Source organism: Trichechus manatus, unplaced genomic scaffold (assembly GCF_000243295.1).
Source record: "Trichechus manatus latirostris isolate Lorelei unplaced genomic scaffold, TriManLat1.0 scaffold00086, whole genome shotgun sequence".
NCBI classification, from domain to species: domain Eukaryota; kingdom Metazoa; phylum Chordata; class Mammalia; order Sirenia; family Trichechidae; genus Trichechus; species Trichechus manatus.
The window spans coordinates 10,196,494-10,224,223 of record NW_004444022.1 but is presented as its reverse complement, the minus strand read 5'-3'; the positions used below and the strand labels follow the sequence as shown (position 1 = coordinate 10,224,223).

General features: G+C 40.5%; 1 protein-coding gene across 1 annotated transcript in view; it reads right to left on the bottom strand.

Annotated features, from left to right (window-relative positions):
- PPM1H (protein phosphatase, Mg2+/Mn2+ dependent 1H) overlaps nucleotides 1-27,730 on the bottom strand; it is a 349,942-nt gene that overhangs the window by 15,152 nt on the left and 307,060 nt on the right. The window contains exon 9 of the mRNA XM_004381557.2: nucleotides 21,156-21,307. Within this exon, the coding sequence (XP_004381614.1) occupies nucleotides 21,156-21,307 (152 nt within the window). The remainder of the gene's footprint in view (nucleotides 1-21,155; nucleotides 21,308-27,730) is intronic.

The following is a 27,730-nucleotide window of genomic DNA, read 5'->3' as shown; positions in this document are numbered from 1 at the left end:
CAGCATCATCTCAAAAAAATAAAACACCACGACCAAGTAGGATTCATACCAGGTATGCAAGGATGGGTCAACATTAGAAATCAATCAACGTAATCCACCACATAAATAAAAGGAAAGAAAGAATCACATGATCATCTCAATTGATGCAGAAAAGGCATTCGACAAAGTCCAACATCCATTCCTGATAAAAACTCTCAATAAAATAGGAAGAGAAGGAAATTTCTCAACATAATAAAGGGCATCTATACAAAACCAAAGGCCAACATCATTCTTAATAGAGAAAGACTGAAAACATTCCCCTTGAGAACAGGAACAAAACAAGGATGCCCTTTATCTCCACTCCTATTTAACATAGTGCTGGAAGTCCTAGCTAGGGCAATAAGGCAAGAAAAAGAAACAAAGGGCATCCAAATTGGTAGTGAAGAAGTTAAAACTGTCCCTGTTTGCAGATGATATGATACTATACATAGAAAACCCTAAAGACTCCACGAGAAAACTACTGGAACTAGTAGAAAGATTTAGTAGAGTAGCAGGATACAGTATAAACATACAAAAATCGGTTGGATATCTTTTGTTGGATTCCTATACACCAATAAAAAGAACGATGAAAAGGAAATCAGGAAAGCAATACCATTTATAATGGCCCTAAAAAAATAAAATACTTAGGAATAAACCTAACCAGGGATGTAAAAGACCTATACAAAGAAAAATACAAAACACTACTGCAAGAAACCCAAAGGGATATACATAAATGGAAGAACATACCATGCTCATGGATACGTAGACTCAACGTTGTGAAAATGACAATCCTACCCAAAGCAATTTACAAATACAATGCAATCCTGATCCAAATACCAACAACATTCTCTAAAGAGATGGAAAAACTAATCATTAACTTTATATGGAAACAGACGAAGCCCCAGATAAGTAAAGCACTATTGAAGAAGAAGCATAAAGTAGGAGAACCTGCAATACCTGACCTCAGAACCTACTATACAGCTACAGTAGTCAAAACAGCCTGATACTGGTACAATGACAGATACATTGACCAATGAAACAGAATTGAGAACACAGATGTAAATCCATCCACCTACGGTCACCTGATCTTCGACAAGGGCCCAGTGTCCATCAAATGGGGGAAAAGACAGTCTTTTTAACAAATGGTGCTGGCAACACTGGATGTCCATCTGCAAAAAAATGAAACAGGACCCATACCTCACACCATATACAAAAACTAATTCAAAATGGATCAAAGACTAAATATAAAGCCCAAAACTATAAAGTTCATAGAAGAAAAAATAGCTTCAATGTTAGAGGCCCTAATACACGGCCTTAACAGAATACAAACCATAACCAATGACACAGAAACTCCAGAAGATAAGCTAGATAACTGGGATCTTCTAAAAATTAAACACTTCTGCTCATCAAAAGACTGCACCAAAAGAGTAAAAAGACAACCTACAGGCTGGGAAAAAAATTTTTGGACATTACAAGTCAGAGAAGTCAGTCTAATCTCTAAAATCTACAAGTAAATCCAACACCTCTAGAACCAAAAGACAAATAATCCAATTAAAAAATGGGCAAAGGAAATGGACACGTCACCAAAGAAGACATTCAAACAGCCAACAGACACACTAGCCATTAGAGAAATGCAAATTAAAACCACAATGAGATACCATCTCAACCCGGCATTACTGGCACAAATAAAAAAAAAAAACTGGAAATAACAAATGTTGGAGAGGCTGTGGGAAGACAGGAACTCTTATGCACTGCTGGTGGGAATGCAAAATGATACAACCATTTTGGAAAGTGATATGGCGCTTCCTTAGAAAGCTAGAAATAGAAATACCATATGATCCGGCTATCACACTCATAGGGATACATCCTAGAGAAGTAAGAGCCGTTACATGAATAGACATATGCACACCCATGTTCATGGCGGCATTGTTCACAATAGCAACAAGATGGAAACAATCTAGACACCCATGAACAGAAGAATGGATAAAAAAAAGTATGGTAATACAATGATAAAGTATGGTACATGCAATGATAAAGAACAATGATGACTCTGTGAAGCACGTCATAACATCGATGAAACCGGAAGACATTATGCTGAGTGAAATAAATCAATCACAAAAGGACAAATATTGTATGAGACCTCTACTGTAAAAACTCATGAAAAATTTCACACACAAAATGTAACAATCTTTGTTGGTTACCAGGGATGGGAGGGGTGGGGGGGAAATACTAAATAGACAACAGATAAGTGGTAACTTTGGTGAAGGGTAAGACAGTACACTATACTGGGGAAGTCAGCACCACTGGTACAAGGAAAGGTCATGGAAGCTCTAGAGACACATCCAAACTCCCTGAGGGACTGAATTGCTGTGTGGAGGGCTGTGGGGACAATGGTCTCGGGGAACATCTAGCTCAACTGACAACACAGTTTATAAAGAAAATGTTCTACATTCTACCTTGCTGAGTAGCATCTGGGATCTTAAAACCTGTGAGCAGCTATCTAAGATACTCCACTGGTGTTACCCCTGCGGGAGCAAGGGAGAATGAAGAAAATAAGATACAAGGAAAAGATCAGTCTAAGGGACTAATGAACCAAAACTACCACAGCCTCTACCAGACTGAGTCCAGTACAACTAGATGGTGCCTGGCTACCACCACTGACTGCTCTGACGAGGATCACAATAGAGGGTCCCGGACAGAGCTGGAGAAAAATTAGAACAATATTCTAACTCACAAGAAAAGACCAGACTTACTGGCCTGACAGAGACTGGAGAAACCTCGAGAATATGGCCCCCAGACATCCTTTTAGCTCGGTAATGAAGTCACTCCCGAGGTTCACCATCCAGTCAAAGATCAGACAGCCCCATAAAACAAAATGAGACTAAAGAGGCACAACAGTCCAGGGACAAGGACTAGAAGGCAGGAGGGGACAGGAAAGCTGGTAGTAGGGAACCCAAGGTCGAGAAGGGACACTGTTGACATGTTGTAGGGTTATTAACCATTGTCATAAAACAATATGCATACTAACTGTTTAATGAGAAACTGTTCTGTAAACCTTCATCTAAAGTACAATAAAAAAAAAAGAAAAATAAATAAGAGAACAATACAAACAAAAAAAAACAAAAATGAGGGGGAAATCAAGACATTCCTAAACAAACAGAAACCTGGGAATTTGCCACTACCAGATCAGCTTTCGAAGTATTACTCAAGAGAGTACTCTAAATGGAAAGGCAAGAGCATTAAATACCTGTATCTATACATGAGAGAGAAAAAAAAAAACGAAAGAGAGATCTTAAAAAAAATGCAACAACATAGGGAATCCTAAGGATCAAGCATATGATATTTTCAGGGAATAAATGCAATAATTAAATCCCAGAAACAATACATCAAGTTCATAAGAAGTAAGCACAAAGTAAGCTTATTGAACACTGGTTGTATATTGATGTTAATGGAGGCACACCAACAGAAACGGGGGAGGAAGGAGCATATCAGGAATAGATTTATTATGCTAATGTTGTATGTTAACTGTTGTTCACGTGTTAAACATTATTGTAATTGAAAGTTGTGTAATGGAATATACATGGTAACCACTAAGAAATAGCCAACAAAAAAACATTCAGAAGGAAAGAAAGCACAAATGCTCATCATAAGAAAGCAGCCAAATATAAACAAAGACAGAAAAATCAGAATAAAAAAAGAAGGTATGAAACACTCAAAAAACTAAAAGTGAAAAGAGGGAGACACTTCCTATTCAGTAATATTCTTAAATGTAAATGGTCTAAACATCCCATGCGAAAGGCAGAGAGTGGCAGAATAGATAAAAAAACATGATCCACCTTTTTGCTATCTACAAGAAACACACCTTAGACATAAGGACACAAACAGACTGAAAATAAAAGGACGGAGAAAAATATTCCATGCAACCAGTAAAAAAGAAGAGCAGGAGTGGTCAGTCTGATATCAGATAAAAGGGTCTTTAAATCTAAATCTGTTACAAGAGATAAAGAAGGACACTACATAACAATAAAAAGATCAAGGTAGCAAAAAGACATAACAATTATAAATGTATACGCACCTAACAGCAATGCACCAAAATACATGGAACAAATACTGACCAATATGAAAGAGAAATAGACAACTCCACAATAATAGTAGGGAAATTCAACACATCACTTTCAGTTATGGACAGAACATCTAAAAAGAAGATCATTAAGGACACTGAGAACTTAAAACCATAAGCCGACTGGACCTAAAAGACACGTATAGCCACCCAGCATCAGAACAATACACATTCTTCTCTAGCACACATGAACGCTTTCCAGAATACACCATATGCTGGGACACGAAACAAGTCTTAATAAATTTAAAAAGACTGAAACCATACAAAGCATGTTCTCTGACCATAATGGTATGAAGCTGGAAATCAACAACAGGAAAAACAGGAAAAAAAAGACTAAATGGAAACTAAATAATTCACTACTAAAAAACTGCTGGGTCATAGAAGAAATCAAAAGATAAATTAAAAAAATTCCTAAAATCAAACAAAATGAAAACACAACGTATCAAAACCTTTGGAACATAGCAAAAGCAGTACTCAGAGGGAAATTCATAGCAATGACTGCTTACATTTAAAAAAGAAGAACCAAAATCTCTAACTTAAACTGACAACTTGAGCAAATAGAAAAGAAAAAGCAAAAGAAGCCAAGAGCTACCAGAAAAAAGGAAATAATAAAGATTAGGGAAAAAATAAATGAAATAGAAAAACAATAGAAAGAAACAAAACCAGAAGTTGATTCTTTGAAAGGATCAATAAAATAGAGAAGCCAAAAGCTAGAGAAAAAGAAAATAATAAATATCGGAGAAAAAAATAAATGAAATTGAAAGACAATAGAAAGAAACAAAACCAGAAGTTGGTTCTTTGAGAGGATCAATAAAATAGACAGACCACTGGCTAGATTGACAAAAGGAAAAAAAAAAAAAAAAGAAGCAAATAACCAAATTAAGAACTGAAATTGGTGACATTACAACTGATCTAACAAAGATCATAAATGATTACTATGAAAAATTGTACTCCCACAAATTTGAAAACCTAGATAAAATGAATAAACTCCTAAAAACACACTACCTACCCAAACTAGCACAAACAGAGCCAGAAAATTTAAAGAGACCCACTACAAAAGAAGAGATTGAAGATGCCATCAAAAACTTACCAACAAAGAAAAGCCCAGGACCAGATGGCTAGACTGGAGAATTCTATCAAACATTCAGAGATAAGTTGATACCAATCTTACTCAATCTCTTCAAAAACACAGAATAGGAAGAAACACTACAGAATTCTTCCCATGAAGCCAGCATAACCCTGAAACATAAACCAGGCAAAGGCAACACAAAAAATAAAATTACAGACCAATATCCCTTATGAACATAGATGCAAAAAATTTCAACAAAATTCTAGCCAACAGACTTCAGCAACATATTAAAAAAAGTCATAGACCATGATCAAGTGGGATTCATACCACGATTACAAGGGTGGTTCAACATTAGAAAATCAATCAATGCAATCCACCACATAAATAAAACAAAAGAACCTATGATCATATCAATTGATGCAGAAAAGGCATTTGATAAAATTCAACACCCTTTTTCTGAGAAGAACTTTCAGCAAAATAGGAATAGAGGGGAAATTTCTCAACACAACTGTCATGGATTGAATTGTGTCCCCCCACAATATGTGTATCAATTTGGCTAGGCTGTGATTCCCAGTATTGTATGGTTGTCCACCATTTTGTCAACTGATGTGATTTTCCTATGTGTTGTAAATTCTGTCTCCATGATGTTATTGAGATGGGATTAGTGGCAGTTATGTTAATTAGGCAGGACTCAATCTATAAGACTGGATTGTGTCTTAAGTCAATCTCTTTTGAGATATAAAAGACAGAAGTGAACAGAGAGACGGGGGACCTCATGCGATCAAGAATATAGTGCCAGGAGAAGAGTGTGCCCTTTGGACCTGGGGTCCCTGTTCTGAGAAGCTCCTAGTCCAGGGTAAGATTGTGACAAGGACCTTCCTCCAGAGTCGACAGACCCTGGAGCTGATGCCCTGACTTGTGACCTACTGGACCGTTAGAGAATAAATTTCTCTTTGTTAAAGCCATTCACTTGTGATATTTCTGTTACAGCATCACTAGATAAGTAAGACAATAATTAAGGGCATATATGCAAAACAAACAGCCAATATCATACTCAATGGAGAAAGGCTGAGAGCCTTCCCTTTGAGAATGGTAATGAGACAAGGATGCCCATTATCACTACTTTTATTCAACACTGTACTGGAAGTCCTAGCCACAGCAATAAGACAAGAAAGAGAAACAAAAGATATCCAAATTGGAAAGGAAGAAGTAAAGCTATCTTTACTTGCAGATGACATGATCCTATACATAGAAGACCCTAAAGATTCCACAAGAAAACTGCTGGAAATAATAGAAGAATTTAGCAATGTTGCAGGGTACAAGATTAACACACACACATGCACAAAATCAGCTGGCTCCTCTACACTAACAAAAACTACTCTGAAAAAGAAATCAAGAAACAATACGTTTACAATAGCCCCCAAATTGATAAAATGCCTAGGAATTAACCTAATCAGGGACATAAAAGACTTACACAATTAAAATTATAAAACACTACTACAAGATACTAAAAGAGACCTACAAACATGGAAAGACATCCCGTGCTTACGGTTTGGAAGACTCAATACAGTGAAAACGTCCATTATACCTCAAGCGATCTACAGACACAAGGCAATACCACAAGGCACAAATCCTAACAACATTCTTTACTGAAATGGAAAAACTAATGGCTAACTTCATATGGAAAGGAAAGAAACCCCAAATAGCTAAAACAATACTAAAGGAAAAGAACAAAGCAGGAGACCTCATACTCCCTGATTTGAAAACATACTATACAGCCACTAAAATCAAAACAGCCTGGTATTGGTTCAACGATAGACACATAGACCAGTGGAACAGAAGTCAGAACTCAGAACTCAGAATTAAACCCAGCCATCTACAGACAACTGATTTTGACAAAGGGTCAAAGTCTATTCAGTGGGGGCAAAAACGGTCTTTTTTTAAATGGTGCTGGCAAAACTGGATATCCACCTGCAGAAAAATGAAATAGGACCAATACCTCACACCTTACGCAAAAGCTAACTCAAAATGGATCAAAGACCTAAATGTTAAACCTAAGACCATAAAATTCCTGGAACATAGGGAGAAAACTATGGGACCTAATCTTTCGTAAAAATAAGATAACAAACATAACAACAAATGCACGAATAGAAGAAGATAAAATAGATAAATGGGACCTTATATACATGAACTTATTTCTGTCTTCTATTTGTTATGTTTTTTCTTTTGTTTTTTGAATTCTTGTTTTGTCAGGCTGATGGCTTTCTTTCTTTTCTAACAGTTTTCTTTATTGTCCTTTTTGTCCCTTTACTGGCTTGTGTTGTTTTATTTCCATTCTTTTAGCAGTTATATCTAAGTTTTTAACATACAAATCAATCAACATTTTCTGTCTTCCTCCTGAAAATAAAAGATCTTCTCTCATCTCCCATTCTGTTGCCTAGTATTTTAGCTCCATCTTGTTTTTACGGTTCCATTAGTTACTATAATCATTTATAATCTATACTTATGTAAATAAACAAACACACTTACTAACTTCTTTGCTTTTTGTAGTCCATTTTTCCTTCTGGGTTCAATTCCCTTCTGTGAAATACATTTTTAGGAGTTCTTTTAGCAATATTCTGTGAGGGATAAATTTACCCAGTCTTTGTACTACAAAATATCTTTATTTTTGTCTTTAATCTTGAATGCCGGTTTTATTGCATATAGAAATCTAGACGGATTGCTATTTTCCCATAGCAGTTTAGGGTTATTATCCTTTGACTTCTGGCTTCTACTACTGTGGAGAAACATGCCTTGGCTTTTCAAATTTTTTTTCTTTTTTTATTGTGCTTTAGGTAGAAGTTTACAGGGAAAATTAGTTTCTCATTAAACAATTAATACACATATTGTTTTGTAACACTGGTTGCCAATCCTGTGACATGTCAACACTCTCTTCTTGACCTTGGGTTCCCCATTTCCATTCATCCAGCTTTCTTGTCCCCTCCTGCCTTCTCATCCTTGCCCCTGAGCTGGTGTGCCCATTTAACCTCGTATACATGGTTGAACTACGTACATTATTGTTTGTTTTATAGGCCTGTCTAATCTTTGGCTGAAGTATGAACATCAGAAGTGACTTCAGTAGTGAGTTAAAAGAGTGTCGAGGGGCCATACTCTCAGGGTTTCTCCAGTCTCTGTCAGACCAGTAAGTATTGTCTTTTTTTGTGAGTTAGAATTTTGTACTACATTTTTCTCCAGCTCTGCCCAGAACCCTCAACTGTGATCCCTATCAGAGTAGTTGGTGGTGGTAGCCGGGCACCATGCAGTTGTGCTGGACTCAGTATGATGGAGGCCGTGGTAGTTGTGGTCCATTAGTCCTTTTGACTAATCTTTCCCTTATGTCTTTGATTTTCTTCAATCTTCCTTGCTCCAGACAGGGTGGGACCAGTAGATGTATCTTAGATGGCTGCTCACAAGCTTTTAAGACCCTAGATGCTACTCACTAAAGCAGGATGTAGAACATTTTCTTTATAAACTATGTTATGCCAGTTGAGCTAGACGTTCCCCGAGACCATGGTCCCCGGCCCTCAGCCCAGTAATTCAGTCCCTCAGGGAGTTTGGATGTGTCTATGAGGTTTCTATTACTTTGCATTAGTCAAGTTGTGCTGACTTACTGTCTTATCCTTCACCAAAGTTACCACTTACCTATTGTCTAGTTAGTGTCTTTCCCACCCCACACCTTCCCTCTGTTGTAACCATCAGAGACTGTTTCTTTCTGTAAATCTTTTCATGGAGTTTTTGTAATAGTTGTCTCATACAGTGTTTGTCCTTTTGTGATTGACTTATTTCACTCAACATAATGCCCTCCAGATTAATGTTGTGGAATGTTTCGCAGATTCATCATTGTTCTTTATTGTTGCGTAGTACTCCATTGTGTGTATGTACCATGGTTTATCTGTTCATCTGTTGATAGGAACTTAGTTTGTTTCCATCTTTTTGCTATTGTAAATAATGCTGCAATGAACACGGGTATGCATATCTGTGTGAAGGCTCTTATTTCTCTAGGATATATTCCTAGGAGTGGGATTGCTAGATTGTATGGTTCAAATTTTTTGTTATTGTTTTGTTGTTGATGGCATGATGTTCCACTAAGATATAACCATCAGGATTCCTTTTTATTTTTCTTGCTTGGGATTTGGTCTACAGAGGAGCCCTGGTGGCACAGTGGTTAAGAGTTCGGCTGCTAACCAAAAGGTCGGCAGTTTGAATCCACCAACCGCTCCTTGGAACCCTACGGGGCAGTTCTACTCTGTCCTATAGAGTCGCTATGAGTTGGAATTGACTTGACAGCAACGAGTTTGTACAGGATTTGGTCTTGCTCCTTTAAATTAAGAAGTCATTTCTTTAATTCTTGAAAATTCTCAGCCATGAACTTTTTGAATATTGCCTCCCCTCCATTTTTTATATTCTCTCCATAAATTCCTATTAGACTTCCTCATTTGGTTTTCCAGATTCAACTTCTTTGCTGTTTTCTCTCTGTGATGCCTTTCAATTCACTAATTCCTTTTTCAGCAGTTTACTATTCTATCCATTCAGTGAGTTATTTTCATGACATATTTTTCATTGTGAATTTCTATTAGGTTCTTTTTTAAATCCACCCCTTGTCTTATGATTTTATTTGCATGTGTTTAAAGTTTCTCTCAACTTGTGCTATTATTTTGGGTATAGGGGGACGATGCTCCACTGCATCTAGTTATTTTCTCTCATGGTGAGTTTGAAGGTTAGATGTAACCTTCTCTTCAGTAGGGGGTTACTGACTGTGTGCTCTGGTTTATCTACAAAGATTTTAAATTTGCCTTTACTAGGGGCACTATTGGTTTTTCCAGTCCTAGAACATGTTAACTTATTGGCTTAGAGCCCCTATACCACAGGAGGAGTGTGAAGTTTAATTATTTTTCCTGTGTGGTGAGCCTACCCAACCATTTCCTCCTCCTCCTTACAGAACCTGGATTTTTTCAGGGACCTACCTTCCTCCATGTGCCCATGTGCTTCAGGGAAGGATGGCCCCTAACTTGAGGGGAACCTCAGAGGAAATCCACAGGACCTCATCTTCTAAGATTGTCCCTAGGAGTTCAGACTCCTTCACATTGCTTCTCATTGCTAGATTTCTATAGAGAATGTGATAACCCTCCCTTCAGAAGAACAGTCTAAGCAGACAACTGGAGAAGACTTATTATTAGTTCCTGTGTTCAATAACTGAACAATGACTAGAATTAAAATGAAAGTCATGAATAGCATTCTGGTAAAATGAGGTCACTTGATGGGAGCTTTCCTCATAAACAGATCAACACATCACAAACCCAGCACCCTAGCTCCTGGGAGAAGGCTTTTTGCTCCAGCTCCCACAATCAGCCAGCCTGATGGCCATTTTGGGGCTCATTAGTATCCATAATCAATAGCCGACTCGCTCCAGGCATGAAACCATTCCAAGGCTGCTTTATATGGAGACTGGTGCAAGACGAAACAACTTTCTTTGGAGGGAAAGAACTGTTTCTCCTCTCCCCTATCTTTTCTCCTATAGTTTCTACCTTAAAAAGATTGCCTGTGTTGGTGGTAATGAAAGAAGCTGCTTAATATTGCAGTAAAACAGGAGGGCTCTACTGATTTTGGTACTGAGGCTGATACAAGTGCAAAATGTGCCATAGATTGAGGGAAGTAGAGGGAGTGGAGGGAAAATTTTTTGAGCCAAAACATGAAATATAAGCACAAATTATATACTACAGCAACAAAGAAGAACAGGGTAGCTGAAGACAGTGAAAGAGAAATGGATCCATTATTCACTGGCTGGGACTCTTGAGTTGGGCTGAGGAGCCTGCAGTTTCTGGAAGTTGGATGGGAGCAGCTGTAGGGCCACTTTTGAATGCTTTATTCATGAATGCTTGGCCAGGCAGCATCAGAGAACTGCTGGAGTAGTCTGAAGTACCCACTCTCTCCTAATGAAGAGTCTCCCTGGGATACAAGTTTTGTATTTTGAGAACATTTTTCTTCTCTGGAGAAAGCTTTCAATACTGATCAGCAAAGCTCTGCTGAAAGAAATGACTGCCGGGGAGGGACTGGACTTGGCAAACTTCACAGGGCTTGGCTGAGAGGCTTCCTTGGCTCTGAGGGGGAGGGAGCAGAGAGAGGACAGCAAGGATGGCAAGAAAAACAAAGGAAGAGGGGCTGAAGAACCATGGGAAGGCCAAAAGCTGTTTTCACAACCACTGACTAAAGTCTGGTGGGAGGAGAATGATAAAACCTTGCCTATCTCTCTTGTCCTTTCCGAGTCTGTGGCAGTTCTACGTTTTCACCTCTTCAGTGGAGCACCAAGGGCGCAGGGTGTGGAAGTGGATTGTCTAGGTTCCAATCCTGGCTTCACCACTAACCAAATGGGTGGCTCTGAAAAAATTGCTTAGCCTCCTGTAGCCCCTCTTTTCTTACTTGTAAATCTGGAATAACAGTGCAGACTTCCAAGGCTCCTGCAAGGAATGCATGATTTTGGCATTGCTGATTTCCTCTGCATAAAGCATTCTGCACAATGCCAGGCACATGGTCAGAGGGCAGTAAATGCTAGCTATCATTCCTGTCAGACCTCAAATGCCTTTCTCCTCTCAAAGAATACAGACACCACCTCCCTCTTCTGGAATCTGTTTCCCACAGGATCTCACCTGAATCAGCTCTGGTGATTAATGACTCAATTTCAGGCCTCAGGTGATGATAACCATATCTTAAAGTCTTTGATAGTTCTAGTTGGGTGGGAACTTCTATTTGCCATTTGGATGGTACAGACAGGGTCTAACAAGAGGAAGGGTAGATGGCAGGAACAGGGAATTAATGGGTTCCAAATATTTGCATATAAAAGGCAGCCTCCATCTGCTGATGGCCCATAGTGATAAGTGTGATGGGAACAGGAGGAGGAATCCTCTTTGCATTCTGAGCAGGCCTCTGAGACTTAACAGGTAGCAAAGCTCTCTCAAGCTTTAGAAGACTGGCAGGGATCTATGGCAACTGGGTGGGGGTGGGGAGAAGCTTGGAGGTAGCCCTTCGTTGTGCTGGGAACTGGGCATCTTGTCCCAGAAGGAGGCACATTTCTTAGGGCACTGCTGGGTGCAGGGCTACAAATGTCTGGGATGAAGCTCCACAGAGGCTGCTCATGCCAGCTTCTGTCCCCTGCCCACTCCACTCAGGCAGAATATCTTGACTCTTAAAGAATGACAGCTGCTGCCAGCAACACTGTCACTGTGCATGGGGGGTTTGTGTGCCAGCAGGTACAAGGCCACAGGCTGGTGACAGCTCCTCACCCCCACAGGACGGGCCAGGGAGCCCCCACCCCACCCCGTACACCTCGTCTGCACCCTGGCAGAGTCCCCCTGGATTTTTTGGTAGTTAGTGTTTTAATTCAAATTCCAAACCTCAGCAGTTCAATTTGAAGGGGAATAATAATTTCCTTTTTAATCCTCCCTGGCAAGCCCTTGAAAATGCCTTGGCGTTCCAAATAAGTGGCCACACAGCTCTGCTCTAACGGGTATGCAGCCAAGGAAGGAACGAGGGGCCTGGCAGTGGGCTGCTCAGAGGCGGCCTCAGGCAGGCTCTAGGCTGACTTACGAAAATGCAGACTTCACCTGGTCCTCCAACACCGAATCAAACACTCACAAATTTGTTCTAAAAACCTGTAATGGATACGGTAGGGGGTGGAGGGACCCCTTTGTCTTTCCATTTGAGGCATGGTTTCTTGACAACCATATGGCACTGCTAGAAATTAGTTCAGCTAACTCCCAAAAAGATCAAAGAACCTTTGTCTTTTTGCCAACGTAAATTTCGTATTCTCAAGGTAATATAAGCTAGCGTTTAATACCTGCATTAATACCTGCTGTCAGTATTGGCAGGTGTTTCACTATTAACCTAACTAATTAGCCCCTCCTTATGAAGGCACACATCTATCTGAGCCACTGAGAGCACGGACGTGAAGAAGGACATCAGAAGCGTGAACATCGAGGCTTCTCTACTAGAGGCATGCTCTATCGGATTTACAGTATATTGGTACTTACAGATTTAATACCTTATGAAAAGCCCCTAGAGTTTTATGGCAGAGGAGTGGGGTGGCGGGGAAGGGGGCTAGTCATTAGGTCCAAGATACACAGATGAGGCTGTTTCCACAGACAGGTTTTGGGAAATGAAGGACTGTGCAAAGCTTTGCAAAGTTTTGCCTGGCGTTTGGAATGTGAGTTCATGCCATGCTTTCATGTTTGGTTAACTCCTCTGTGGCCCCAGCTCCTGTCTGCTTTGCCCACTCCCTTCCCCTTTAGTAATATCAACAATTTACTCCTTTCTGACAAAATCTTAAGCATCATCTTTCAGTGTTTACATACTTGTCTCCATTTTGAATATTCTTCCTAGGAGACCCCCCACTAAACCTCCTGCCTTAACAGAGGGGATAGTCAATCCCAGATACTTTGCTTCAGAAAACCTCTGAGCACCCTCTCCAAATTGTGCAGGCTCTTTGGGCCTCAAAAGAGAACCTTACTGGAATTATATGAAACTATAAGACTCTGGTCCAACCTCCATGAACTCTGACAACCCAACTCCAGAATGTTAGCTCGGTGTATTTCCTGCGAATGGTTCACTCCATGACCCCACAAAGGATTCACAGAACTGCCAGCTCTGCCCCACTGCAGGGCAAACGCCAATAAAAAGAAAGAAACCCACCACACTCATATTCTGACTTATCCACAAGCCTCCTTTTTATTTTCCAGTTCCTTTGTCAAGACAGTTCAAAAGAGCAACAAGACTTAATAAGATCCACAGGGCTCAAGAAGATCATACAGCTCATATTTACTCCTGAGAGGATGGTGTGAGGGTCCAAATGTTACAAACACATCTTTATGCTAATCATCTCCTCCCTCACAATGCACTCTGGAGGGGGAAAAGCTATTTTACATTCCTTGTTGAGAAGGCTGTCATCAGAGGAAGACAATGCTGGCAATTTGTTGAGAATGGCTGTCACTGGGAGGAAGAAGAAAGAAACCCTGCACACAACATAAAAGCCAAACAATCAAACAACAAAATGCAAAAGTCCTGCCTGTCACAGGGCTAGTTCCCCGCCTCTTCCTGTTCTGCTTCCTTTCTAGACAAAACTAGGCAAACCTGGTAAAACTCAAACTAAAACAGGCTCACTCAAAACCTCAAGTGAAGAACATTCTGTTGTTCTTCTTACTTGCTCTGTTCCATTTCTTCTCAGCCAGGCTGCCTACCCCAGGGAGTATATCTTTTCTTTCTCATTTTCTATAAAACACTAATGCTGGCTTCATTTGGTCAGCCCCCTCAGGCTTGGGCCCAAGGAACTTCCACTCCTTGTGCCTTCTTCTTTTCTCGCCTCCATGATTAAATAGGCAAACCTTTGGTCGGGCTACATTTGGGATGAAATAAGCCCTTCTGGCCAACAAGATCAGAACAGCTCCCAGCCAGGAGGGCACCTTCAGGCATAAATACCCACCTCTCAGCTCTCCCCAGACCTACATTCCAGGTGGCTTGCCTTCCTCAGGAGAAGAGCAGGGAGTTGCAACAGAGGCTCTCACTGAATCCTCACCATGGCTCTTGGAACTGGGCTCTCTGTGTCCATAGGGCACCCAAGGAGACAGGCTAAACTGGAGTTTGAGTGTGGTGCCCTCTTGCCAAATTACATACAGATATGTGCAAATATGCCACACACATGGGAGAGAACATCATTTTACATAATTCCTAAATCATGAGTTTGGAACAAATTAAGTTTCTTTGATTTCCCAACAGGGCTTGAATTACTAAGGAACATATGGGGTAGAGAAACAACCCATATCTCATGTGTTTCACCATCAGATTGTGAAGAACGTTTCCAGATTATGGATCAGAATGAGTAAATTACGTAAGTTCCACATCATTACTATAGACTTCCTTTCCCACAACTAGTTTTCATGTTCATATTAATCTTGTGACTTCATAAGGTTCGGTGTGACCTGGCCCCTACTTGCCTCTCACACCTCTTCTGTTGACAATCTATCCCATGCCAAGCCTAGACAGCCATACTGACTGTTAGGTTCCTTGAATGTACCGTGTTCTTCCTCCCTCATCTCTACCCCAGCCCTATATTGCCTGGCTCAGGCTTATTTATTCTTCAGGTTTAAATTGAGACGTTCCTTCCTCTGGGAAGCTTTCTTGGACATTCCTTGCTCTCATTTAGGCTCCTCTCTTTAAACCCTGGTGGCATAGTGGTTAAGAGCTACAGCTGCTAACCAGAAGGTCGGCAGTTCAAATCCACCAGGTGCCCCTTGGAAACTCTATGGGGGCAGTTCTACTCTGTCCTATAGGGTTGCTATGAGTCAAAACTGACTCGACAGCAATGGGTTTGGTTTTGGTTCTTTAATCACTCATATTGTAACTTTGTTTACACTTCTGTAACTCCCTCTAGACTTTAAACTCCAAGAAGCCAGGGACTAGGTCTGTTTTCTTCATGGATTCTTCCTCAGTGTCTACCACAGGACTTGGCCCATCAAGTAGGTCCTTAATAACATTTCCTGAATGAATGAATGGGAATGGGAGATATTTGGCAAAGAAAACCTTGGTCCATAATTTCTGTTTTAAGATCTTAAAAATCAATCATAAATTCAATTTTCTGATCTCCAGCCTATCTCCTACCAATAAAACCGTGCTCGTCTTGCAACTTTTCCTTTCTACTCATTCATCTATCTGATACAGGATTCTTTCTAGGGCTTTGGTTTGCCATCTTTCATGAAAGGCAGACTGAAAAATACTTTTTCTTCCCTGCCCTGTCTGTTTCCTGGAGATCCCTGTAAGCCCCTCCTCTGTTGGCAACAGTTCTCATGAACCCCTGAAGCCTGCTGACCTGGTGTGCACCTGCTCGGTAACAACACTGCCCACGGTTTACTGTTCCTTGGTGGGCAGATTCGTTGCCATGGAGAGAGAGCGGCTGGTAAGCAAGACCAGGCCAGCTTGGAGAGATTAAAAAAAACTTTAAAGTCCTAACTGTCAGCTGGTTTTGCAAAGCTTTATAAAAAAAAATCATAGTAGAGAAAATCAACATGAGAATGTTATGACAAGGAGGATACAAACCACAGATTAAAACTAAAACTCAACAGGAGTTCAAACAAAAGTACCATCAATTCCTCTGCATCTAAACAATCCTTGGAGGTGAGAGATGTTGTACCTCCATTTTTTCCCTCTAAAAGAATGCTTTTGTTGTTGTGAAATATACAAAACATACAATAATAACAACAAACACTTCCATTAGTGCTTACTATATGCCAGGCACTTTATATACAGGTATGAGGCTGGTACTATTGGAATCCCTATTTTACAGATGAGGAACCTGAGGCACAGAAATTTCTCCAAGGTCACAAGACCAGAAGTGGCAGAGCCAGGATTTTAACTTAGGCAGTCTGACACAAATTCTAGTTTCTTAATTACCTGACACATTAACAACCTGCGATAGATGACACAACCTTGCTTGCTAAAAATGAAGAGGACTTGAAGCACTTACTGATGAAGATCAAAGACTGTAGCCTTCAGCATGGATTACACCACTAGGTAACAAAACAAAACAAAACAAAACAAAAAACAAACCTCACAGCTGGACCAATAAGCAACATCATGATAAACGGAGAAAAGATTGAAGTTGTCAAGGATTTCATTTTACTTGGATCCACAATCAACGCCCATGGAAGCAGCAGTCAAGAAATCAAACGATGCATTGCATCCGGCAAATCTGCTACAAAAGACTTCTTTAAAGTGTTAAAAAGCAAAGATGTCACTTTAAGGACTAAGGTGTGCCTGACTCAAGCCATAGCGTTTTCAATGGCCTCCTATGCATTCAAAAGCTGGACAATAAAGAAGACCAAAGAAATGATGCCTTTGAACTATGGTGTTGGTGAAGAACACTGAATATACCATGGGCTGCCAGAAGAATGTAAAAATGTGTCTTGAAAGAAGCACAGCAGAATGCTCCTTAGAAGCAAGGATGGCAAGACTTCATCTCACATACTTTGGACATGTAGTTAGGAGTGATCAGTCCCTGGAGAAGGACATCATGCTTAGTAAAGTAGAGGGTCAGCAAAAAAAAAAAGGAAGACCCTCAATGAGATGTACTGACACAGTGGCTGCAACAATGGGCTCAAGCATAATGATTATGAGGATGGCCCAGGACCAAGCAGTGTTTTGTTCTGTTGTATGCAGGGTCGCTATGAGTTGGAATCAACTAGATGGTACCTAACAACAACAATCACTAGACTATACTGCCTCTTGTGTTTTACATACGATGAACAATTTAAAAATAAAATGGGCAACCATGTACCTACCACCTAGCTAAAAGAACAGAAAATATTAGTAAGTACCTTAGAAGCCTACTGTGGGCCCCTCTGTCCCTGCCACCTACTCTCCCAAGGCAACTATTATCCTCAGTTTGGGGTTAATTCTCTTGTTTTTCTTTAAAGTTTATATTTTTATATAGTATAACATCTAGATCCCTAAACAATATATTAGTTTTATACTTTATATAAGTAGAATCATAATGTGTATTTCTTCTGGGACTTGCCTATTAAACTCAACATTATAATTTTGGGGTTCTTCCTGTCAATGAGCACAGTTTTGGTTCATTCCTTTTCAGTGCTGTATTCTATTCTTTGTTTATCCATCTTGTGACTGGGCATGTAAGTTGTTTACAGTTGTTGTAATGAAAACAATGTCGTGGATATCTTTGTGCAGCCTCATGATGCAAGAATTTTTCCATGGCACTTGGTTTGCGAATTTTAGGGGCATCAGAATCACCTGGAGAGTTGGTTAAACCACAAATTGCTGGGCCCTACCCTTTGAGTTTCTGACTTGGTAGATCTGGTGTGGGGCCTGATAATTTGTATTTCTAACAAGGTGATGTTGATACCATGTGGCCTGAGGACCATTCTTTCAGAATCATGACTCCAGATGTCTTAGTTACCTAGTGCTGCTGTAACAGAAATACCACAAGTTGGTGGCTTTAAAGAATAGAAATTTATTTTCTCACAGTTCTGGAGACGAAAATGTCAAATCAGGGTCTGGGCATTGTTCGTTCTTTCTGTGAGCTTCTCTCCTAGTTTTTGGTATCTGCCAGTGATCTTTCCAATTCCTAGCATTCCTTGGCATCTGTCTTCCTCTTGTGTGTGTGTTCTGTGTCTATTCTTATCTTTTATAACTCAGAAGTGTTTAAGTTTAGGATCCACCCTCCTCTGGCATGACCTTACAAATATAACAAAAGAAAAACCCCATTTCCAAACAAGATACACAGGTACAAAGGCCAAGTATTCAATGCATATTTTTGGGAGACATGATTCATTCCATAAACCAGGGTACAGACCTAGGAGTAGAACTTTTGAGTTTCAGGATATGTTTATGCTCAACTTTACTAGGTATGCAAAACTCTTCCAAAGTGATTCTACAAATTCACAAATCCATCGGCAGTGTATGAATGTACCAGTTGCTCCATATCCTTGCTAACACTAGAAATTATCAGGCTTTTTAAATGTTTCCAATTTGGTGAGTAACCATATCTAAGATTGTTTCTAATTTGTACTTCTCTGATTACTGGGATTGAATTTTTTAAATTTCTGTTTATTTATGCTTTATTTTTCTTCTCTGTAATGACTGTATAATTCTTGCTCATTTTTCTATTAGGTTCTGTTTTCCTTATTGATTTTTGGGAATTCTTTATATATTACTGATACAGATCACTTTTCTGTTATAAAAGTTGCAAATTTCTCCAAGTCCACAGATCGTCTTTTTACTCTCTTTAAGTTGTCTTTTGAAGAACCAAAGTTCGTACTTTTAGTGTAGTTAAATTTATCAAACTTACTTTTATTGTTTGTACTCTGTGTGCCTTGTTTAAGAAATCCTTCCCTACTCCAAGGTCATAAAGATTGTACCCATCTATTTTCTAAAAGTTATATTTACTTTCGCCTTTCACATTTAAGTCTTAATTTAGGAAGACTTCATTTTAAGTAAGAATCCAACTTCTATTTTTTCTATACTGTTTTAATTTTTGGTGTTGTCTTAGTATCAAGTAGGGCAAGACCCACATGACCCCCCCAGGCCCCTGCCTCCAGTCTTCAGAAATGTTACATTCTTGGCATTTTGTTCTTCCACATGTATTTTAGAATCAGCTTGTCAAATTCCATGAAAACTTCAGTTGGTATTTTTATAATTTCACTGACTTTATAGATAAATTTAGGGAGAATTAATGTCCTCACAATGTTGAGTCTTCCTATTTAAGAATATGGGTATATTCATAATATCCTCTGATTTTATTTTAATTGTTGCTGCATCTATGTTATCACCATTTTTTATTTCTAACCTTGTTTATTTGCCCCCTCATTTTTCATCAACCTTAAAAGAAATTTATCTACTTAGTTAGTTGTTCTAAAGAACCAAACTTTAGCTTTGTGATTTATCTTTATTGTATATTTGTTCTCTATTTTGTTGTCTTTTTCCCTTCCATTAATTTACCTGGGTGTATTCTGGTCTCACTTCTTAAACTGGATGCTATTACGGAAATAAGGACCATAGACTCGATACTTTAAGGTAGTTGTTTACTAATAGCCTGCACATAGGAAAAGAACACACATTCCATGGAGAGTCAGTTCTACTTCTTTGGCTCCTTAGAACCTTAAAGTTACAAGAATTATTTTGTACTTGTTTATGTGGCTAATACAGGCAGAACTAGCTGAATTAACATGAATTAGCCATGAGATGATTAATTTTATGTATCAACTTGGCTAGGCTACGGTAGCTAGTTGTTTGGTCAAACACTAGTTTTTGCTATGAAGGTATTTACATGTGATTAACATTTACAGTTAGTTGACTTTAAGTACATCGGACTACCCTCCATAATGTAGGTGGGCCTCATCCAATCCTTTGAAGACCTTAAGAGCAAAAACTGAGGTTTCCCAAGGGAGAAGGAATTCTGCCTCAAGTCTGTAACACAAACATCTTGCCAGAGTTTCCAGCCTGTAAATTTCCTACATTCTATCACTGTTTCTATCACCATTTCCCTTCTCTTTGTCCCTCTGAGCCATATTCTGGATTATTTATTCAAATAAGTTTTCCAGTTCACCAATGTTCTTTTCGACTGTCTCTAACCTGTTTAATCCACTGAATAACTAATTCCAATCTTTACATTCTTCATCTCTAAAAGTTCCATTGCCTTATTTAAAAAATCTGTTTAGTCATTTTTATAGTCTCTTGTCCCTTCTCATATTTTCAGTGCTTTTAAAAACATTTTATGAAACATGTTAAATATATATTTTTGTCTGCTAATTATAATAATTAGTTATAGATCCAACTCTGTTGTCTATTATTTCTGCTGGCTTTCACTCATGGTGACTTGTTTCCTTGTGTTCTAAGTTAAAGCTCCCTTTCTATAGAGGGGATTTCAGTTTACTTCTGAGAGTCATCTAGGGTTGTTTAGGATATTTACCTTGCCACTCTGTCAGAAAGGAATACATAGTCTAATATTTCTATCCTTTTCCAATGTTTCTCAAAAGATATAATTCCACAGGATAAAAATCAATGCTGAGCGCATCTGCCATCACTTTTATCAGCAGGGTCAAAGACTGGATTATTCCCGCTTTGGAGGATATGAAGTAAGAACGTGAGACGGATATGCTGCTGAAATACCTAACAAATTAAACTTTTTTACCACTTATATTTAGGCGAAACTTTAGGAGGAGGATTTTTATTTGCCTGAGAAAGCATCTATAGCAAGAAAGGCTGCCCTTTCTGCAGTTTGGTTACTAACCTATCTGTATCAGCCTCTACTATAAAACATTAATGGTTAAAATTGCATGATTATTATTTATTTCAGTCATGCCATGCAAGACTGCTTGAGGAACAACCTTACTATCATACCAATGCACAAACCTGTGAGGGTCATCTGGATCACAGTTAGGAAGAAACTGAGTGATTGCTTCTGCCACTTCTTCATTTGATAAAACATCCCAGAGTCCATCAGTGGCTAGGATCAGCACATCATCTGCTCCATGCTCGTATTTGGAGAGATCATAGACTCTTACCTAAAAAGAACAGGAATAACCCTGCTTAAGAAGTTGGGAGCACATCTTCTAAGTCACAAAATTATTCCCTCTAACAAAGTGGCTTCTGATTCACCTTCCCTTTTCCTGCCCAGCCTATGGTTTTCAGGTATGGATTGTAGTGTACTTGATTATGCAGCAGGCTTTGTGGACAGGGGTAGCCTCCATTTGAGACTTGCTTGTACAGACATGTGGGGCCCAATACACAACTGTGAATGAGCCCAAGGGGTGTGCTTAATAATTGACAAGGAAAAAACTGATTGAAAATATAACACCTGAGGTATCACTGGGACAATGACTTACAAGTGGATACTGTGCAAGCCGAAAGAGCTGCAAGAGTCTTGCTTCCTTCCTTTGCACATTCATTCAGCAGTCATTTAGTAGGAACCTACTCTGTGCCAGCTGCTGTAGGTACAAAGATGAATAACAGATTTTCCTGCTTCCCAGTAGTTCTCAGTATGTGGGGAAGAGAAGGCCAGTACAGAGTTCTTAGTAGTTGCTCTTATATGCATTTGTCTGGGACTGAGGAGACATACTTTATTTAAAGGACTCTCTTGAAACACCTCTTGGCTTACCTGTTCCAAGGCCCAAGTGGCCAGACTCATGTAAAGATGGGGCTCTGAGGTTTGAGGAATACCGCAAGCTAGGCCAAGTTACAAAGAACACATGCTTAGTCTGAATCTCCAAAGTGTGTCTTGGCAAACGTTAAGTCTTTCCTCATCTTTAGTACCCTGAATGACTTGGATGTTTCAACATCCACCTAAGCTCTTTGAAAAGAACAGAGCAACCTTGGCAAAACTAATAAGAATAAAAATCAAGCCTCATATGGGTTTGGCCGTGACTCTATGTTCACCCTCCTTTGCTGAGGGTGGCGTTTCACTGCTGTTCCCTCCTAATTTGGCAGAGTTGAGATATCAGAATCAGCCCCTGTCTATACTACCTCATAACTGGAGAACAAAAGCAGGTCAGTCTCACCCATCGTCCAGCTCCTTCAACCCCCCACATTACTTGATCCTATTTTCTAAAAGCAAGTCCAAGGGAGAGCTGTAGGGCAGCTAAGAGAGAGAAAAGAGGATGTAGTCATCATTGCTCCATCTCAGACCTAAACCAAAACCCGTTGCTGTCGATTCCGACTCATAGCGACCCTATAGGACAGAGTAGAACTGCCCCATAGTTTCCAAGGAGTGCTTTTGGTTAGCAGCCACCGCTCTTAACCACTACACCATCATGGTTTCCACTCAGACCTAGAGGGAATACAATTCTAAGAGGGCTACAGACTGTTCAAATCCGGGTCTTTAAAAGCCTAGCCTCTCGTGTTTAGAAAAGTTTGCCTAGGCCCATGAAGTCCTGCTGTGGGGCTGGTACTGTGAACTGACAGCCAGCCCTGAGCAGCAGAATGCAACAAAAAGTCCTGCACCTATTCACGGAGCCGTTGGCAAATGAGCCGGAATTAAAAGCAGCCTCCAGGTGCCAGGCCTCAGTGGCCCGTGCACTAGATGCTAACAATTAGCTAATGACCCAGCTCATGAGCAACACTTGAGGAAGAGCGCTCGGGCACACCCGACTAGCTTTTAACATCTCCTTCTAAAAAGGCATGTTCACTTAAGGATAAGCTTACATTCTGGAGAAGGCACTGTGCCTTATGAGCCAAATTAAAATAGGAAGGGGGAACCAAGTTTACAGCAGGCTGGAAAGTCCTAAATGCCAGAATGCTCTACTCAAGTCACTGAACTAACATGGTCTGATTTTCACTCTATCAGAAGCAAACAGCCCTCCTTTATTTTTATTTCCTGTGGTTCTTAGAGCAGTGCCTTTCAAACTTTAATGTGCACAGGAATCACCTGGGGAATCCTATTAAAATTCAGATTCTAATTTAGTTCTGTAGTTGTTGTTAGCTATTGTGGGGTTAGCCCCCAACTCACGGCGACACCATGCACAATGGAACAAAATGCTACCTGGTCCTGCACCATCCCCATGATTAGCTGCGGATCAGGCTGTCGTGATCCATAGCATTTTCATTGGCTAATTTTTGGAAGCAGATCGCCAGGCCTTTCTTCCTACTCTCAGTCTGGACACTCCACTGAAACCTGTTCGGCATCACAGCAACACACAAGCTTCCACCGACAGATGGTGGCTGTGCATAAGGTACATCGGTGAGGAATCAAACCTGGAACTCTTGCAAAGAACATGAGAATTCTACCACTGAACCATCAATGCCTCCATTAGTTCTGGACTAGGGCCTGAGGGTCATTATGAGTCAGAATTGACTTGACGGCAACGGGCGTGGTTTTTGTTTTTTTTTTTTTTTTTTTGGTTGAGGGCCTGAGACTCTGCATTTCTAACTTGCTCCCAGGTGATGTCGACGCTGCAGGTCCATGGCCACACTTTGAGTAGCAAGGCCATAGAGGAAGGATTTCTACTGGGCCAGGTTTGAAAACAAGGAAATCAAGGGCTCAGTGAACTCCGTCATGCCTATATAGGCTATCCCCTAGAGTAGGCTATGTTGTTAAGTCTGTGGAGTCGATTTTGACTCATAGTGACCCCATGTGACAGAGTAGAACTGCCCCGCAGGGTTTTCTAGGCTATAATCTTTACAGAAGCAGATCATCAGGTCTTTCTCCCTCGGAGCCACTGGGTGGGTTCAAACCACCAACTTTTTGGTTAGCAGCCAAGTACTTAACCATTGTGCCACCAGGGCTCCTTAGAGTAGGTTACAAAGGACAACTAATATCACTTCTGTACTTCTAACTTCAAGTGCTGGCTCACTGTGTGTTATTTCCAGTATGCAATAACTTTGCTTAAGAGAGACTGCCAGCTTCTTACTGGGGTATGTTATGGGTGGAATTGTGTCCCCCAAAAAAGATATGTTCATGTTTTAAGCCACAGTACCTGTGAATGTGATCTTATTTGGAAACAGGGTCTTTTCAAATGTAATCAAGTTAAGATGAGGCCATACTGGATGAGGAAGAACCTTAATCCAGTGACAGGTATCTTTATAAGAGAAAGGAATGGGAGATTTGGACATACAGACACACGGAGAGACAATGCTATGTGAAGACGGAAGCAGAGACGGAATGACATGTCTACAAGCCAAGTGACACCAAGATTTCCGGCATCCAATAGAAGCTAGGAGAGGGGCATGGGACAGATGGTTTGTACAGCCTTATGAGGCAGTATGGCTCTGACGACACCTTGATTTCAAACTTCTAGCCTCCGGAACTATGACAGAATAAATGTCTGTTTTTTTAAGTCACCCAGTTTGTTGTATTTTGTTACAGCAGCCCTAAGAAACTAATACAGGGAATATCTACAATAAATTTCTGCAATAACTAGAGCTTCAAACGATGGAAAATGTTAAGACAGGTGGGGCGATGAGGATGCAAGGTGTCCCAACCCTATGCTTGAAGCTAAATAGTAAATTCCATCTGCCTTCCAGCTCCTTCTAAAAAAGGCTTCCAGGTCTGAAGATAACAGCCATTTAATTTCAGGACTTGCCCTGTGTGTAGCATGCCAAAACCTCAGGTGGAGGTTTTGAGTTGTTCAAACTGAGGTCCTGCGGATGACTCAAATGGAAGTCTGACCAATAGAACGGGTGTGGGTTGATGTCATGGATTGAGTTGTGTCCTCCAAAAAATGGGTGTAGCAACTTGGCTGGGTCATGATTCCCAGTGTTGTATGATTGTGTACTCTGATGTGATTTCCTTATGTGCTGTAAACTCTATCACTATGAGATTATATGTGATCTCCTTATGTGTGGTAAATTCTATCACTGGGAGCTGACACCCTGAATTTGGACTTGTGTTCTACTGGACTGTGAGAGAATAAACTTCTCTTTATTGAAGCCAGCCACCGGTGGTATTTCTGTTACAGCAGCACTAGATGACTAAGACAGCTGATAAATACAAATATATTAGAAAATGCTACTTTTCTCTTCCATCAGCAAATTAAATCCTTTCCTAATTCCACTATTCACATTTCTCTCTAATGCACACCCAGCTCTCTAACTCAGTTTCATTAGCCAACATGAAAATCCCTTTTGATTCCATTCTTCAAGTAATTTTTATGTAAATAATAAAAAGCTGGTCGCAACCCTATTCCCTGAGGCACTCCCCAATTAACCTCCTTTTAGATTTTAACTGCTACCCTTTGTTTCCTGCCCTTTAGCCAATTTCCGAAGGACTTTGCCAGCTTTCCACTTACAACTCGTGTCTTACGCATTAACCTGTGGTGCAGAACGTTCTGTGAAAAGGCTTTCAGAAAAAGTGGACTGCTGTGCAAGTCATCCCACGGCATGCTCATCCTCCCCAGGAGCAAGCGCTTCAAAGGGTTCCAACAGGCTCCAGAGTCTGACCTTCCCTCCCTGAAGCCGTGTTGGCCCTCCTCAATCAGACCACACTCACCTCCCAAAGTTTGCCTGTCCAATTCCTTAAATAGCTTCTTAATGTTCCTGAAAGCCTCATATCAAACTAATGGACTCTGAGACTCAGACATCTGGAAGGGAGACTCGGCAGGCTCTGGGAGGCGTGCTACAGAAACACCTTTGTCTAAAGGGGAACTGGAGAACATGATCAGGGCTTCTAGTGGCTTTCCCCCATACTCCCATCTGCCAAGAATGGAGAAAATGCCCACACAAACTTCTGAGATTCTTGCAGTTCTTTGGAGCAGGTGAGAGATGGGGTTGTGTGGAGTTATCTGCGTTCCTTACATGTTTATTGAGCACTTACTACGTGCCAGAGTGCGTGGGTGGTACAAATGGTTAATGTGCTTCGTTGCTAATTGAAAGGTTGGAAATTGGAGTCCACAGAAGCATCTCGGAAGAAAGACCTGGTGATGTACCTTCTGAAAAATCACCCATTTGAAAATCCTGTGAAGCACAGTTCTACTGACACACGTGGTGTCACAGACTGAATTGTGTCCCCCCAAATATGTGTCAATGTGGCTAGGCCATGATTCCCAGTATTGTGTGACTATCCACCATTTTGTCATCTGATGTGATTTCCTGTGTGTTGTAAACCCTAATCTCGGCCTGTGGTTAATGAGGCAAGATTAGATTATGTTAAGGAAGATTAGGATGGGATATAACACCCTTGTTCAGGTTACATCCCTGATCCAATGTAAGGGGAGTTTCCCTGGGGTGCGGCCTGTACCACCTGTTATCTTACAAGAGATAAAAGCTCCCAGTCCAGGGGAAGACTGATGAGAAGGACCTTCTTCCAGAGCCAACAAAGACAAAGAGCCTTCCCCTGGAACTAATGCCCTGAATCTGGACTTCTAGCCTACTAGACTGTGAGAAAATACATCTCTCTTTGTTAAAGCCATTCACTTGTGGTATTTCTGTTACAGCAGCACTAGATTACTAAGACACATGGGGTTGCCATGAATTGAAGTCAACTTGATGGCACCTGGTTGGCTTACAGTGAATACTGAACACATTAAACCAGCTTCAGAACTGGCCATCTTTCCCCCTCCTCCCCAAAATATTCAACGGCTGGAGGTCAGAGATCCCATTTTACATTTCTTCTGTGTGCCTGGCAATATCTTTCCTAGTGCTAAATTATAGTAGATTTTCAGGACATATTTGCTGAGACAAAGAATAAATGGGGGAGGAAGAGAGGAAAAAAAAATATTTACATGAAATCCATTCAGAAGACCCCCTAATCTCAATGGTGACCCAACAGATTTCGCTTCTTTGCTCCACACTCCCGAAGAGTCACTAACTGTAATATTAGCACCAAATGGGGTGATATTTAATGGAAGTAGCAAACTCTTTTTCTTCCCCTGTCCTCAGGGGAGCTGCTAACTAACAGAAAAACTCTCAGAAATGAGGCAGCACGAATAAGTCCGGTGCAAACAAGTGGCTTGGCTAATCTGCTCTTGAATGAGCCAAGTGCTGACTGCTTTTGCAGGGCCCTGGGCTTCTTAGCACTTTAAGAAATGTCCTTAATGCCATCACTGGTGCCTATTCTACACAGGAGTGTGAGAAACAACTCTTTAATATAGCACCTGCATTTAGTGCTCAGCGGCAGGCTGCTGCTTCAGCGTTTGTCTAATACGTGCTTGATTCTTTGCTCTGTTACTGATGATATTTTGGTGGCACGTTAAGAGTGCTCATACTATACAGTAAGCTGACGCTGGCTTCTTGACACTACTTTTTCTTTTTTCCCATACAAAAATTTATACATAGTTATGTGACCCTAACTGCTCTCCCTATACTGTGACAGCACATTCCTCCTTTCCACCCGATTTCCCATGTCCATTCAACCAGCTCCTAACCCTTTGTCTTCCCATTTCACCTCCGGACAGAAGCTGCCCGTTTAGTCTCTTGTATCTACTTGAGCTAAGAGGCACATTCCTCACGAGTATCCCTTTATGTCCCACAGTCCAGTCCAATCCCTGTCTGAAGAG